The sequence below is a fragment of the Macaca mulatta genome, chromosome 9 (assembly GCF_049350105.2).
Source record: "Macaca mulatta isolate MMU2019108-1 chromosome 9, T2T-MMU8v2.0, whole genome shotgun sequence".
NCBI lineage: Eukaryota > Metazoa > Chordata > Mammalia > Primates > Cercopithecidae > Macaca > Macaca mulatta.
The window spans coordinates 89,607,693-89,624,877 of record NC_133414.1 but is presented as its reverse complement, the minus strand read 5'-3'; the positions used below and the strand labels follow the sequence as shown (position 1 = coordinate 89,624,877).

General features: G+C 39.6%; 1 protein-coding gene across 7 annotated transcripts in view; it reads right to left on the bottom strand.

The window, feature by feature from the left end:
• Window positions 1-17,185, bottom strand: part of ANK3 (ankyrin 3) — a 701,075-nt gene that overhangs the window by 171,596 nt on the left and 512,294 nt on the right. For all 7 annotated transcript variants that reach the window (XM_015147572.3, XM_077946716.1, XM_077946715.1 and 4 more), the window contains 5 exons: window positions 15,151-15,249; window positions 9,800-9,997; window positions 7,532-7,630; window positions 4,766-4,864; window positions 1,558-1,656 (listed from right to left, as the gene is read on the bottom strand). In XM_015147572.3, the coding sequence (XP_015003058.2) occupies window positions 1,558-1,656; window positions 4,766-4,864; window positions 7,532-7,630; window positions 9,800-9,997; window positions 15,151-15,249 (594 nt within the window). The remainder of the gene's footprint in view (window positions 1-1,557; window positions 1,657-4,765; window positions 4,865-7,531; window positions 7,631-9,799; window positions 9,998-15,150; window positions 15,250-17,185) is intronic.

The following is a 17,185-nucleotide window of genomic DNA, read 5'->3' as shown; positions in this document are numbered from 1 at the left end:
AATGGTGCCTTTATGAAAAATTCACGGAACATTAGATGCTTGATGTAAGAGGTACAATCAACTTTTTGAGTCAATGCTAAAAAAAATCTTATTTGTCTTTTTCTTCAATGTTCAGAAATGAGGAGATGGTAGGTCTAAGCTCATTAAATACCTCTGGAGAGTGAACCATTAATAAGAAAACCGTGAAAGGCAGTTCTGTCTATAAATGACCCCCCAACAACACCTGCCACAGAGAATCAAATTTGAACTTTAATTGCTCCTTCTTCGGGAGATAAGACAATGTATCCTAGTAAAACTCATATACCTGGGAGGGATATTATACCTCCACACCAGTTATTATCCACTCACATGGAATGAATTATTTTGTTGGTTCTGTCTTCCCATAGACAAACGCAGAGTGTGAGGAAGGCAGTGTAGGGTTGCGCAGTATACCTGTGCAAAGGCTCCCAGCCGAAGGGTCAGCAGGGGCTGATGCCCTCTGCTTGTCAAGCTGTGTATCCTGGTATGGGCTGCATCTGTCTAGACTGGAGAACCACCTCACTACAATTCACCCAAAGGCAGGAGGTACTCACCAAGTCCTGATCCCCTAGGATCTTATCCCCAAGTGGGAGGCGCAAATCATCTTAATTTGCTCAAAGATCCCTGTGGTAGTCCTCGAAATAGAAATTCTCTACTGAATTGTGATAAGGTTGAGGTAAACGGTTTAAGTAGGAAAGGTAGAGAAAATAGGCTAGAATAGAGGACACCATTTTGGAAGAATAAGGAGGACGAGGGTCAATGTCAAAGTAAGAGGGGCTATCTAACCAGTAGGAAGCATGAGAGGAGTTAGGGAGATGCCGCAAGAGAGAAGAGGAATATTGAAAGCAGAAAAAAATAGGTGCCAAGGAAAAATCTCATATACTGCTACTACTGCCACCCCTTAACTTGAAACTAGAGACTGCAGACTGTGCAAATGTATATTTACATATTGTAGGTGGAAATTAAATGGTTTATGATTCTGGACCTGAACTGCCATTCTGATAACCAGACCAAAGTATCCATCCCTATAGCAGCAGATAAGTGGGTTTCTCCTGCAGGTGAAATACGAGGCCAATTCTGAAGTGGCCAAACAGCTTGTATAGAAAAAAAAAAAAAAAAATCCCTCATTTTCCTTTTGTGGCTGTTGACAGCTGACTTACAAGTCAACCAAAAAGGCTCAGTTATTCTTCCAGATTGTGATTGTTCTAGAAGCTTTGTGCATAAGCCCTTCTCCACGGAGTGTGAAGAACTTTGGACCAAGTCTAGATTCAGTCCCCAACCTGTTAGGGACTAGCCATGTGCTGACAGTTTCAGGCACAAGTTCTCATCTCATCCTATTTCATTTTGTTAAATAATTGAACGAACAAATGTGGAGGGAAGGGATTTTTCACAGTGTTACTTGGGTAGGGACTTTCCTTATGGGAGGTTGTTCACTATTTTTAAAGTATTCTTGAAAGACAGCATAAATATACTTAAAAGTTTTATGAAAATCAAAGGGTTTTTCCTCAATTTCAAACACTTTTCAAGTATTGCGCATACCTTAGCTTTAGCTTCTACCTGAGCTCCGTCTTGTACCAGATACCGCACAACTTCAGCTTGGCCGGAGCGAGCTGCCATGTGCAGCGCTGTTTCTCCTCTCTAGGGAACATGAGCCAAAGTAAATTAGCTGCAGCTCTGAAGAAGAGTGGTGTATTTTATTTGGCATAAAGCTTATGATGGACTTTTTTCAAAAATAAAAAATAGTCCTAAGCACTTCCTTATTGAAAAGATAGGAAGTCAAATGCATAAGAATTTCACAGGAACCTGGTCCATGAGGCAAAGACTTTGACATAAGCCTAGGGGGTCTTGTCATCCACTGTGCCAGGGGCGCTGCTCAGTAACCTACAATGTGGCCTCCCTTGGGGCTGGAAAGGCAAGTGCTCATAGGAGCTAAGCAGGCGGGTGAGTGAGTGCAGCTGGGCAGATGTGGAGTGCTTGAGAGAGCCCACACCTGCGCCGAAGCAGGCAGCCACCCCCCCCACACACACCCCCAACATCTTCAGCTCGCTGCTGTCACTATGCAGGATGCCAGCCTTACCATGCCACACCATGCAAGTTTTCAAAAGAAGTGGCAGTCTGGATTTTATATAAATTTTCCTATTCTTAAATATTGACCATAAATTCAGAATTAAAAACAAAACACTACATGGGCAACATAAACATAGTCAAGGGCCGGATTTGGCTTGTCAACAGTTGGTTTGCATTTCCTGTTTGATCTGAACAGATCAATATCTTAGTCTTTGGACATTTTTCCCAGTGGATCATTTTCTTTGCCCTGGACCACCCTCCAGCTATTTTTTCACCAAGTAGATTCTAATTCAGATTACTTCTTTACTTGATTAAAAATGAAAATGATATTAGAAACAGATACACTGAAATGGACAAAAATAAAAATGAAGGCCGGGCGCGGTGGCTCAAGTCTGTAATCCCAGCACTTTGGGAGGCCGAGACGGGCGGATCACGAGGTCAGGAGATCGAGACCATCCTGGCTAACACAGTGAAACCCCGTCTCTACTAAAAAATACAAAAAACTAGCCGGGCGAGGTGGTGGGCGCCTGTAGTCCCAGCTACTCGGGAGGCTGAGGCAGGAGAATGGCGTAAACCCGGGAGGCGGAGCTTGCAGTGAGCTGAGATCCGGCCACTGCACTCCAGCCTGGGCGACAGAGTAAGACTCCGTCTCAAAAAAAAAAATAAAAAAAAAAATAAAAAAAATAAAAAAATAAAAAATAAATAAATAAAAATGAAATATATTCTCTCACATAGGTGATGCTCACTTTTAAACTGCCTTTATAAATTGAGCTTTGCTTTATAGGCCACCTACTTCCATGGAAGGACACGTGAGGACAGATTCCACAGGAAACTGGTGGATTGTGTTTATTGGAAAGGTGTTGAGGATGTCGTTTAGTGTATTACTCAGTGTTCCCTCTACGAATGAAAACATTCTCTGCAATTAGTACCAGGAAAGACTGCATTTCATCTGAGAAGCTGGTCTATTTCTATGTTGTGGTTGTGCTGCTTGGGGCTGCTGGAAGATGCAGTCTTACTGGGGAGCCCCACTCTCAGGGTAAGGGTGCAGGACCTCATAGCTTGCCCCTTCTGTGCCAGGATGGTGCTTGTTTAATTGTTACTTCTTTAATGCTCATGAGTCCAATGAGTGTTATTATGTTTATGGTCTGTTGTGCTAATACTATGATGTCAAATTTGAAACCCTGTAAAACAATGCCACATGCAGATCACGGGTGGTAAGTTACCACTCTGATAGCTACTCTGAAGTGAGCCTCGTGGTTCCTACAGAGCAATGTTTGGTGTGAGAAAATAATACCATTGAGTAATCTATGGACACAGAATTCCATGGGTTTGCTATAACATGGTGAAGCACATTAAAAAGAGACTACCTTGAAGTTAGTTGAAATCACTTCTTTTTTTTTTTTTTGAGATGGAGTCTCACTCTGTTGCCCAGGCTAGAGTGTAATGGCATGATCTTGGCTTACTGCAACCTCTGCCTCCCAAGTTCAAGTTATTCTCATGCCTCAGCCTCCTGAGTAGCTGGAATTACATGCATGCACCACCACAACCAACTAATTCTTTTTTTTTATTTTTAGTAGAGATCGGTTTCACCATGTTGGCCAGGCTGGTCTTGAACTCCTGACCTTAAGTGATCCACCCATCTCAGCCTCCCAAAGTGCTGGGATTACAGGCATGAGCCACCACACCCTGCTGAAATCACTTCTTTGTATAAATAACCATAGTGTCTAAATGACCTCTCCAACATGTGGCACTTTTTAATGTTTTAGTTGTAGAAAAATATTCCCCACACTTTATTTTTTATTTATTTTTATTTTTTTTGAGACGGAGTTACATTCTTATCGCCCAGGCTGGAGTGCAATGGCACAGTCTCGGCTCACCACAACCTCTGCCTCCCAGGTTCAAGCAATTCTCCTGTCTCAGCCTCCCGGGTTGCTAGGATTACAGGCATGTGCCACCACACCTAGCTAATTTTGTATTTTTTAGTAGAGACGGGGGTTTCTCCATGTTGATCGGGCTGGTCTCAAACTTCTGACCTCATGTGACCCACCTGCCTCGGCCTCCCAAAGCGCTGGGATTACAAGCGTGAGCCACCGTGCCTGGCCATACTTTATTTTTTACAATATAATATCCAGTAGTAACGCACCTGTAAGTTTAATGAACATAGTTCATAAGTCCTAACAATTTGTGGCCAACTAGAGACTGAGCAGATCTTGCCTTTGAAGTAAAGGAAACAAACGTATTCTTGAATTTTCTTCTTTTCAGTAGTCATATTAATTACATATTAATTAATTATAATAACAATAAGGTAGGGCATTGTGGCTCATGCCTATAAGCCCAACAATTTAGGAGGCCAACTCAGGAGGATTGCTTGAAGCCAGGAGTTCAAGACCAGCCTGGGCAACATAGTGAGGCCCCCATCTCTACGAAACATTTAAAAATGAGCCGGGCATGATGGCACATTCCTGTAGTCTCAGTGAGTTGGGAGGCTGAGGTGGGAGGAGCACCTGAGTCCAGGATTCTAGGCTGCAGTGAGCTATGATTGCACCACTGCATTCCAGTCTGGGAGACAGAGTGATACTCCAACCCTTAAAAAAATAAAAAACAAAAAAGTAGATAAAAATCACCTTTGCCAGTTTATTAAATACTCACAACGGACCTCCTTCATTCAAAGAATACTTACCACATTGGTGGTGTTTGGTGAGGCTCCATGATGCATTAGTTGTGATACAATATTTACATGCCCCATGAAGGCAGCAACATGGATTGGGGTAAGGCCCGACTAAGGGGAAAAGAAGAAAATGGTGGTTTGTTGGCTTAGCATAAAAAAGGTTTGTCAGTGAGCCTGCCTGCCTGCCTGCCATGCATCCATCCATCTAAACCAGTTTAATGATCAGATTAGAAGAATCAGGACATTCACCATTATGTTACAGATTCTATAATGGTAAATATATCAACACATAATCATCATTTTCTTAAAGCAAATTCTGTTACTATGAAAGACTTATGTCATACCTATTAAAAAAGAAAAAGAATTTATTTCATACTTTTAATGTAGATCTTTGAAAAAGCTGATAAATAACTTGAAGGTTGTTTTTCCCCTTTACTAATAAACCTTCCTTATCCATATGTGTGTGTGTAGAGGGAGGACAGCGGTGATTTCATATATATTAGTAAAACGTCAACTTTTATTTCAGATCCTATTCTGGGCTTTAAAGAGGATTCCCATTTATGTCACATATAAAAGAGCAGGGTACCTAACACGAAGCTGTTTCTTTAATAAATGAACAAATCAGCATTAATGGTTTCAAACATTTAATTTTTTAACTTTATGGGTGTTACAAATTAAGGCATTAAAAATAAAGCAAATATTACAATGTTCACTAGACTAGACTTGAATTGCTTCAGATCCTATGCACACGTACATACACATACATGTACGTAGACCCCAGAATACTATTCAGCATAAAGCAGAATTTATTGATTCCAGGATATTTTATATTGAATATGCCCATGATTGTGAGATTTAAATAGAGTGAATAAGAAAGATAAAAATCTCAAGCCATTAATTTTTTAAAGAGTATAATTTACTTATGCTTTTTATATGAAATGATTCCATTTTAAATTTTTCAGACTTTAATTTAGCTTACAACATGAACATCATAACTTGATAAAACTTTTTTTTTAGTATATCTAGAAAAAGCTAACCTGTTTTTTAAAAAGGGACAGAAGGGGATAATTAATCTCAGCAGAAATTTGAGAAATGCCAAAAATATATGAAAGGAATTCTATACAATCAAAGTGAGGTAAAAGACAGAAAAGGAATAATTCTGGCTGCCCAGACTTCAAAAAGTGAGAAGAATGGAGGACAATTAGGAAAATGAGAATTTTGTTATAGTCTTGGCACCTTTTTCCATCGGCAGGGGGAATAGTTAGAGCTCGTGCAAGGCAAAATCTTGGTCTAAACTGCCCTTTAAAGCTCTTAGGGAACAGAGAGCTGGATTACTGGTTGACACCTCTGGACATTTACTCAAACATCAGCCAAGAATTTACTTTTATTTTAGAGCCTGTTCTGATCTCTAAGAGGGTTCCTATGCACTGAAAGTAAACTTTCTATTTTATACTTAAAAATAACAGGTTGCCTAATATGAAGCCATAAGCCTGACAATATGGCAAATCAGTATTCATATTCTCAACCATTTCATATTTTAAAAATTCTAAGTGTAAATCTAGGCAAATATTCCATTTGCAGGCAAGAAACTGAAGCCAAGCAACAATCACTAGACTAGACTTTAATTTTTATGTTTGCTTCAAATCCTATAGTTAAACATCAGGTATTCAACAAAACTTTACTGAATGATCTGCTATGTATGGGCCAGACACTGTGGGTATATGAAGACCAGTCAGACACAGCCCTACCTCCAAGGAGCCTTCAGCCTCTGGGCGTCTTGGGGGCACCACTGAGTCATAAGTCAGAGAGTTGGATAAGGGCACAGGATGAGGTGATGGTTCCTAGAAGGGACATGTAGTCCAGGCTGGGGAGTGAGGGGAGGTTTCCTGAAGAAGGTGGCCCAGATCTGGTTCTAAAGGATGTGCAGGATTTGCCTGGCCAAGGGGGTGTGACACACAGAGGTATAGACATACAGAGGCAAACAAGAGAGTGTCTAGTCTATGGAAGTGCCAAGGGTTAGAATTAGAATTAACAGAGATCAGGGTGCTAGGAGGTAGTGAGGTGGAGGTTGGGGGTCTGGGACAAGTCTGAAAGGGTAGGTGTCAGGCTTGGTTTGCTTTGTAGAAGGTGCAGCCCTGATTCTGATGGATCATTTATCTGAGTTCTGAGTTGGTTACTATGAGAGAAACTTAGATCTAATCCTTTACTAACCTCAGCAGCAGTTTCATTAATTTTGAGTTTTGAGACAGAGTAATCCTTACTTGACAAAAGCACCAAGGTGGTCTTGCGCAGGGTTTTGACATTTTGAATCAGATGATTTTTTGTTGCGGGAGACTGTCCTGTATACTGTAAACTGTTTAGTAGCATCCTTGGCCTTGACCCACTAGATACCAGTAGTACTATCCAGTTGTGACAACTAAAAGTACCTCCAGACATGACTAAATGCCCCTTGGGGGACAAAACTGCACCCATTAGAGAAGTACTACAGTTTAGGATTTGATACAAATTATGCTTTCTGTGATGGGGCCGTTCCCCTTAAGCATACGTTTTAGGTTACATTTCTTGACATAGTGATACATTTGCATCCAACTCACCCACCAACAGGCTTGTCTGCTTCTCCTAAGGACTGGCAGCCCTTTTGCTGAATAGTTCAGAATGCAGTCTATGGCCATGATATACCAACAAACTAGCTGGTCCCTGGAGATGGCCCTGGGGTTCTGGCTTCTAAGGCTATACTCTCGGTATCTCAGGACTCCCAGAAATCTTAACTCTTCTCACCTCGGTTACAGCTTGGATGGATGCACCGTGTTTCAGAAGGAGTTCCATTACTTTAATTCGATTCTTCTTGCAGGCAATATGAAGAGGGGTAAAGCCATTCTGCAAGGGACAAATACATATACCTGCTTGACTACATTCCATCAAAACCCAGTTTCACTATGTACAGTAAAATAGTCTTGCTAAAATGATGTGCGGTAAATTGAAATGAACAGAAAGTACCAGGGTTAAGCAGCACGTAGATTCTATTCTGGAAGTAGTCTAGCTGCCCTAGGAATCCAAGGTGCCCTGGTAATTGTGAACAAAAGGTGAATTTTTGTTACAGTCTCCTTGTTAGCTGAGGAAAAAATGATCATTCATTTCGTTGTTTTATTTCGGAATTCGCTCTTCCAAATAATATGTTCCCGGCTGGGTGTGGTGACTTACAAGTGTAATCCCAGCACTTTGGGAGGCCGAGGTGGGTGGATCACCTGAGGTCAGGAGTTCGAGACCAGCCTGACCAACATGGTAAAATCCCATCTCTACTAAAAATACAAAAATTAGCCGGGCATAGTGGCAAAGCACCTGTAATCCCAGCTACTTGGGAGGCTGAGGCAGGAGAATCGTTTGAACCCAGGAGGCAGAGGTTGCAGTGAGCCGAGATTGTGCAATTGCACTCCAGCCTGGGCAACAAGAGGGAAATTCTGTTTCAAAATAACAAATAATAATAATAACAATAATAATATGTCCCTCCTCTACCTCATTTCAAATACGGACTGAAAACTCCTGGCCCCAACATTTGTCCTCACGGCTCTACTTCACCAAGGTTTATTCTGTTCTCTTTGCTGTGTTTTAGGACAACTACAAGGCCAGCTCTAAAATGTTTTGATTTCTTCTCTAGCTTTATGCTTCAAGTAGGTGTTTACCCCAAGGATGCAGAAATGTAAATAACCCATTATCTGAATAATTTGGTTTACTATTTAATCTAATAAAAGAATCTGCTTTTTAATAAATTATGTCCCAAGTTGTCCTGCCTGCCAGTTGAGACTGTGGCATGTATTTCAGCAGCCAGTGGAGAACTATAAATACCAGAGTCCACCGTAAAAGCTTAGGTCAAAGTCACTGCAGGTGTTTTCACTAAGACTTCTCAGACCATTTGGCCACAGTCCATCCCAGGATGACTGGCTATAACCTCCATATGTTGTGAAATCTTCAGAGTCACAGGAAAATGAGAGTGGGAACCCACGCCCTGTTTTGGGACTTATTTATTTTTTTCTTGTATGGAAAAATGAGTCATGACTGTTAATTTCCTTTCTCCCTTCTCAGAATTCAGACACGTTTGATAGACTGGGTGGGTCAACAGACAGATCTTGAAATGCTGCTTTGGTAAAAGGTTTTGGAAATTATAGTGGCAAGGAGGTGTCTGGGGTCTGGAGAGTTTCTCTTTCGTCATTCTTTCCTGCCCACTCTGAATTTTAGAGCCCACAGAGTACAAGAGGTGGTAGAGATCTATCCAGACAGGATGACCACACTCTTTGGAAAGGGGTAAAAACCCTTCCTTAAAGGGTCGATTGGATGATGACAAACTTTACCTCAAAATTGCTAGTAAACTCACATGCTTTCCCTAAAATTGGGTGACTTATTTTTTCCTAAACATGGGTACTTATTCTGAAATAGACAGCTTACTAAGTTGGGACCATTTATTTTTGCAAAGACAACAAACACCATTTTGCTGAGAAAACCAAAGTATAGCATGGCTAAAGGTTAAAAGAACAAATTACTTTAAAGTGAAGCCTATAAACCAGACCAAAATTCTGATTGGCAAAAGGAAACAGAAGATTACAGGCAATATTTCATTAACTTACAAGGTTAAGATAATATAAAATTTTAGCTCACAAATTCCAAGACCGCTTATGTTTAAAACAGATATTTTTGATAACTTTGCCTCGTTTTCAGATCTCCGAATAAACTTTTAATTCACAGAATTATAAGTTTATCCACAATAAGATGACGTTGGCCACCTTAGTCTTTTTATAATTGTGTAGTCTTTGGGTTCATAAAGGTCACTTACGTGACCATAAAAACATTAACAGTTTGGCTCCATCAGCCTTTCTCATGTCGGAAATAGAAAATTTTGTAGACTTTCCTGAAGGATATTTGAAAAAATTGACAAGAAGTACACTTTAACTAGCACCTTCCATTTTAACCTCCTCAAAGCATTCCCTTCACATACAGAGGCAGCAGGTTGTAAGCAAGACAACTGAGGCTGGACTCGCTGGTTGAGTCACTCACCAGGGCTTTGGCATTGGGGTTAGCTTTCTTATCCAAGAGAACCTTGGCGACTTTGTAATGGCCACAGTGGGCAGCCACGTGTAGGGCAGTCAGGTAGTCATTGGTGACATCGTCCACGGGCACATTATGCTGGAGGAGAAGCTGGACGCAGTTTAAGTGGTCCCCTTGTGTGGCCATGTGCAATGGAGACAATCCATTCTGGAACACATAAGGAAATCAGAGTTCATTTTTTTACCTTTTAAACACAAATGTGCAGAACACAAATAAAGTGCAAATATAAACAGATAAAAACTCCAGTTCTTCACATGAAAATACCTTCTATTTGTAAAAGCTTTTGACAACTATTTTGAACTACAGCTATTTTTAAAATTGGCCCTCCCAACTGCTTATGTCAGTCAATAACAAGTTGTCAAGGAAATGTCTTTTCCTAATTTAATAGAAGTGTGAATTGCAGCATGGGTCATAACCCAGATGAATGGAAATTTTACTTTTCTTTTTATTTTAAATAGAGATATGGTTTCACTCTGTTGCTCAGCTGGTCTCAAACTCCAGCCTGAAGTGATCCTCCTGCCTCAGCTTCCCAAAGCACTGGGATTATAGGTATGAGCCACTGGAACTTGGCCGAATAGGAATTCTTAATATTTAAGACTAAAAGAAAATTAAAGGTAAGAACAGATTGGTATTCATTAGACTGGTATTAATTTTGTCCTTAGAGATTACTGATACCCAATATTGAAGACTACATTGATTTGACTTTAAAAATGGTCCCAATGTAATGCATTTCATCTCACATCAAAGAAAGGGAAACGTTTCCCTTTTCTATCAATCTGGTGCCCCCATGTGTCTATGATGAGGAAAGGCAGGGCATTGACAAAGCCAATAACTAATGCTCACCTTGTTAGTTTAAATCCACTGGGTTCAATAACTCAGTTAATCATGTGCAGTAGGAATGAGTTGAAAATTCATTTAAAGAGCAGAGAGAACAAATATATGTGGTCAAAGGTAAATAAAACCTAGAGTGACACCAGCATTCAATATGTTTCCTAATGAAGGCAAAACAAGGTATGAAGATGTCAATCCTTTCTTTTAACTATGATGGCAAAGTGGGGGAACCTGGGAAATTCCTAGAGAATTCAATTATCAAAAGAGGCTGTATCAATTATTGTAACATAGTTTAACATGTTTTTGGGAAAAGTAAGTTGACAGCAAATTCAGTTTCTAAAAAAATTGTCGTCAATGAATTTTGACAATGACAGATCAAATATGCACCAAGGAACCAGAGGTTTCTGAATCCTCTGAGCCAAATTATTTGCTCCGAATTTATCAATGAATGACATAAAGAAGGAATTCAGGATAAGAAAAAGTAATATGAGCTCCTCGTTAACCATTCCCGTGGCATTATTCACTCTCTGACATATATTTCAACGATTTGGGTTCCTTGAAGGCAAGAGGTACATGGTTATTATTTTTTCCATCGCACAGAAGAGAGCTTTGCACATACAGAAAGAATTCGGCAAATTCTAGGTCAATTTAAAGGCCTCGTACACTGTCAGTCTATCAGGATATTTCTGCCTAAAAAATTTCCCTCAAATATTTTAAACCATAGAAATGAAGGTGCAGAAAAAGGTAGGAACATTTCCCATTTGAGATACTGCTACCCACGAGCATATGGACTGCTTTATTCCTGCCAAAACATTCTTTTGCTTTATGTTTTGATACAGTCTTAGAGGAAAACATGAAGTAAACAAGCAAACAAACAAAAAACCCCCACAAAATCTGAGAGAACAAAGAATAGTGGAGAGTAGAAATGGAAGGCAGTGTCAATAAAAAAAAAAATTCTCTAGCAATGCAAAGACACAATGATTGTGTGGATGGGAAACTTAAAGATAATTGGAGAAGGACAAGAAAACAGTAAAGAAAAGACCATCTGCCCTATGGAAAGAGGTGGTATTACATATGGTGCCTGAAAATACTGACCCAATGTAATGGGCTTTCTTAGCTCCGTAAGACGAAATTCTTGAAGAACCGGTCAGATGGCCTTAAGCCTAGGAATGTACTCATTCACTTAATAGTCATTCAACAAATATTTACTGAAGCCCTACTGTGTTCTGGGCACAAATACAGGTGCTTGTGGGTATTGCACTGAACAAGGAAAAGTTCTTGCTTTCATTCTATTGAAGAGAACCAGACAGCAAGCAAGTAAACAAGCATATAATTTCAAGATGGTGTTAAAAGCTCTAAAGAAAATAAAATATGGCCAGATGGCACTGGCAGGGGGTGGTGAAGATGGGAGGGGTAAATCATGAGAAAACGCCTGTTTATGAGGAAGACATTTGCGTTGAAGAATGTACGGGGACCGCAGAGATCTGGAACAAGCTGAGGGAACTCAAACCAAGCAAACAGAAAATGAGAACAAAGGTGTAGTCTAGGAAGCAAAATAAGGCTGGTTAGCTGGAAGATGGTGAGGAAGGAGCAAAATGGGAGGAGATGAGGAAGAGAGGTGGTCAGAATATCTTAAGAAGTCTATCCTCAGTGCAGAGGGAGATTTCTGATCAAACACGGCAGATGTGATAGCTATATTTATCCTTCCTCTCCCAAAACTCCACCAAAAAGCAATAATAGATTTAAAGGGTGAAATCCAGAAGGGCACACATGTGCGTGTCCTTTTCCATTCCCACATATACAATGGGGAAGAAATCAAAAACAGATGAGGGTTGTCTCCAAACTTCAGAATATGAAAAGAGGATTTGAGTGTGGTCATTCATCCAGTCGAAGAGAGAGGCTGAAACCTAAATGTCTGAAGCAGTAGAATCAGTGCTGTGCTGACAAATGTTTAACATCCAACTCCTGGAAAAAGAAAAGCCCCAGTGTGTAGCACTAGCCAATTTCCATGCTGTCAATCCCCCCACAACAACCAATTTCAAGCCGTCCATCTGATGTTACTGAATGAGGAATTGGGAAGAGATGTACACAACCAGCTCATGAGCCAATACAATCAGGCTCCAGCACACTGCTGGGAATAAAAAGACAAGCTGATTTGCCTTTCAAATCCTCAAAAGGTGGAGGCTATGGAAGCGTAGTACCTCAGAAGATAAGATGAGACTTGGGGCTGCAAGTAAAATCGGATCAAAGACTGTGTATGGAGCTGTCAGGTCTCCAGGCCCTTCCCAACTCAGCAAAGTCAGATAACTGCCTCCTTCTAGCCTGAAGGACACCAGAATTAGTGTCTGGAGAAGGTGAACTAGAGAGATTCAGACTCAAGGGCCCAGGCAGAACAGAGGGCAGTGATGAGGATTTGGACCGAGAATAGGTGATCACAGAAAAAGGAAGGAGAATGCAGGCGTTAAAGTTAGGCTGCTTGGGTTCAAATCCTTGTTCTGCCACTAACCGAGATATTTTGAGAAAGCTACTTTATCTCTTTGGGTTTCAGTTTCCTCATCTATTAAAAGGGAATAACAGTAATACCAGTATCTCACTTAATGAGGATTAAATGAGTTAATACGTGTAAAGAACATAGAGCCTGAGAAGCAGTAATCACTATGTAAATATTAGTTATCAATATTATGATTAAAGTATGCATAAAGCACAAGACTGGCAGCCTCTTTCCCCTACTCAGAAGGTATTCACACAGGTGTGCACTGCAAAGGTTGGTGGATTTGTCTCTCAAAAAACTGTACCACCTACGGTAAAGGGAACATAATCCTGACATTAAAGAGCCCCTCTTAATCACTGCCACCTGATCAGCACTGCCTAAACTCTTTAGAGCTGCCACTCACATGTTTGTGCCTGACACAGTCAGGTACAGCCATTGTGGGAAGCCTTCAATATAAAAGATAGAGCCAAAGCAAAAAAAAAAAAAAAAAAAAAAAAAGAGGAAAAAAAGGAAATCTGAGGAATTAGAGACATTCGGGAAACAGAAAAACTAAATTGCAAGAAAGTTATCTCAAATGTTCTCAGAAAAGTAACAGAAAATATTGTACCCATTAAACAAGAACAGGATACTTTAAGAAAAGAAGCTATCAGATAACAAGAAAATGTTCTTGAAAATTAAAAGGTTGGAAGAAAAAAATCAAGATTTCTCAGAAAAAATCCAAAGCAATGAGATGAATAGGAGAAAAAAGATGAGCAACTCTCTGATTTTTAACATTCTTCCTTATTGCTTTGAGAAAATGAAAATCAATTTGAAAGAGAACAATGGGGATTAGTGGGAGGGTTTTTAAGCAGGAGGCTGACATGATTTGGATGACAGTTTGTATGGCGACTTTGACTGCAAAGTGGGAACTGATTTGTGAAGAAGCAAAAAGGTAAATGGGGGACCAACAGGAAGCTACTACAGTGGTTCAGTGAGAAATGATAATGTGGCTTAGAAGACAGCAGTGGAGGAGGAAAGAAAATAGATACGGGATATGTAAAAGGAAAAGAACAAATAGAATCATCAAGATAAGAAACACTCAAAAGGCCAAGATGTCATCATATACAATGAAAACATCATGGACGTTTAATTCCATTAGACAACACCCTCAACAGCTCACCAGTCTAAACCCTACATTTTAAATGAGTGATGGAATTGTCCAGACCATCTCAACCCTGTCTAGTCTTCCTAATATTGTTGAGGAAACACTGACCAGAGTGAAAATAGAAATAATATGTGCTTTTGTTGCTTTGATAATGTTTAGAGATTAAAGCTCTTAGTAAAGCTTAGTATCTTTTCCAAAAAAATCACTGGTTTAATAAATAAAAATAGCAGTGACAATGAGGTGGTTTATATGTCTCAAAATTTATTTGCAAATATTCTTTTCTTCAAATGATGTCAAATGGTTTTACTATTAAAAAAAGTCTAAAAGAGTGTCAATCATTATTTTTTTTCAGGCAATCATCATGTGTTCCTTTCAGATATATCAACATTCCCAAAAGCCCAATCAAGGTGCAATATTTCCAAAGTTTCCAGTGTTCATCAGCTAAGCGATATCCTCGACCTTCTTAATAGCCTGTGAACTCTCAAGAAATAAGCTGAGGGGCTAAACACAGCCAGCATCCATACTTTAGAGAGTGTAGAAATTTTAGTCTTTCTTAACCTGACAAGCAATTATTTCTGAGCTATGAAAATTTCACAGAGTAAAATCAAGCAGTAAGCATTCCTGAAACAAAACAGAAACCACACACACACAAATGACTTTGTGGTGTAGCACATTCTACATAAAATTTTAATAAGCTCCAACTTATTTTGAGATTCTGTAAAGATTTGGTGAACATAACTACTCTGATTCATTTTCTATGTGATTCAAAAGGCTGGATCATATAACCATCAAAACAAATACAGTCCAATGTCCAGAAACCTGAAAAGAAATTACCTTGGTTTTTGAAAGAATGGGGGCAGCTCGATCAAGCAACATTTCTACCACCTGCTCATGGCCACTCCTTGCTCCACAGTGCAGTGGTGTCAGACCATCCTGTTGAACAAAGGAAACATTACCAATTAAATTTGACAATAAATTCTATGAGTGCAGTGTACTTCTTCAAGATCCAGTATGGCACCCAACATGCTGTGGACAAGTGGGCTTCAAACATTTGCTCGTTTATTTCATAAAATACTTTCTTATTTTAGGTTGAAAACTACATTTTTTCATAAGTTTAAATAGCTGCAAAGTATGTAATTTCCCACAAGTCTGAATATCAACATTTAAATGTGTAGCTTTTCCACTACTGTTTTGAATAGCCAATAAAATCTAAGTACTACAAGAAATTTGATGCTCACCATTAACAAAAACACATGAATAAACTCTTAAATAGAAATCTGTAATAGAAATTCTACATTGGTTCTTTTTCCTCTTGAGTTTCTATTTCCATTCCATTTCCGCATACATAATTTTATCTTAATGTAATTTTATGCTTGAAGGTTTTTTATTGATTACCACATATTTCTCTGCCATAAAATTATATCAGTTTAAATTTAAGAAAGGTTTAAATATTTCCTGACAACACATGCCTCTAAGTATAAAAAATGAATCATCTGATTGGATTATTACTATAATTATTTGAATATAACCAATCAAAACAGCAAAAATATATAAAAAGTTTTGTGACCATTCCACAAAAACAATGTATTAAAAATTTCTCTTTTAATGGGATATGCTTTTTTCATGACTAGTTTATGTATCTGCTAATGAAGATTCGTTATTGCTAGAACGAGACAGGGTTCAGCATCAATATTAGCCCTGATTTTTGCTTTTATAGATATTAGTGCTGAGAAAACTTGTTCGCATAGACTGTTGTAGTAGAGTTACAAATTCTTTTTTTTTTTTTTTTTTTTTGAGATGGAGTCTCGCTCTTTCGCCCGGGCTGGAGTGCAGTGGCCGGATCTCAGCTCACTGCAAGTTCCGCCTGCCAGGTTTACGCCATTCTCCTGCCTCAATCTCCCGAGTAGCTGGGACTACAGGCCCCCGCCACCTCACCCGGTTAGTTTTTTTTGTTTTTTTTTTTTTGTATTTTTTAGTAGAGACGGGGTTTCATCGTGTTAGCCAGGACGGTCTCGATCTCCTGACCTCGTGATCCGCACGTCTCGGCCTCCCAAAGTGCTGGGATTACAGGCTTGAGCCACTGCGCCTAGAGTTACAAATTCTCTGAATTCCATGTGACAAATTACTTAATGATCTTTTTTTGTCTTTCAAAAATTTTTAAAAAAATTTCTTCCAAAAGAAATAAATGGGATACATGTGCAGAACGTGTAGGTTTGTCACATAGGTACATGTGTGCCATGGTGGTTTGCTGTACCTATTGACCCATCCTCTAAGTTCCTCCCCTCACCCCCCAGCCCCCAATAGGCCCTGGTGTGTGTTGTTCCCTTCTCTATGTCCATGTGTTCTCATTGCTCAACTCCCACTTGTGAGTGAGAACATGAGGTATTTGGTTTTCTGTTCCCGTGTTAGTTTGCTGAGGATGATGGCTTCCAGCTTCATCCATGTCCCTGAGAAGGACATGATCTCATTCTTTTTTATGGCTGCATAGTATTCCACGATGTAAATGTACCACATTTTCTTTCTCCAATCTATTGTTGATGGGCATTTTGGTTGGTTTCACGTCTTTGCTATTGTAAATAGTGCTGCAATAAACATACGTGTGCATATGTCTTTATAGTAGAATGATTTATATTCCTTTGGGTATATACCTAGTAATGGGATTGCTGGGTCAAATGGTATTTCTGGTTCCAGATCCTTGAGGAATTGCCATACCGTGTTCCACAATGATTGAACTAATTTACATTCCCACCAACAGTGTAAAAGTGTTCCTATTTCTCCACAGCCTCCCCAGCATCTATTGTTTCCTGACATTTTAATAACTACCATTCTGTCTGGTGTGAGATGATATCTCACTGTGGTTTTGATTTGC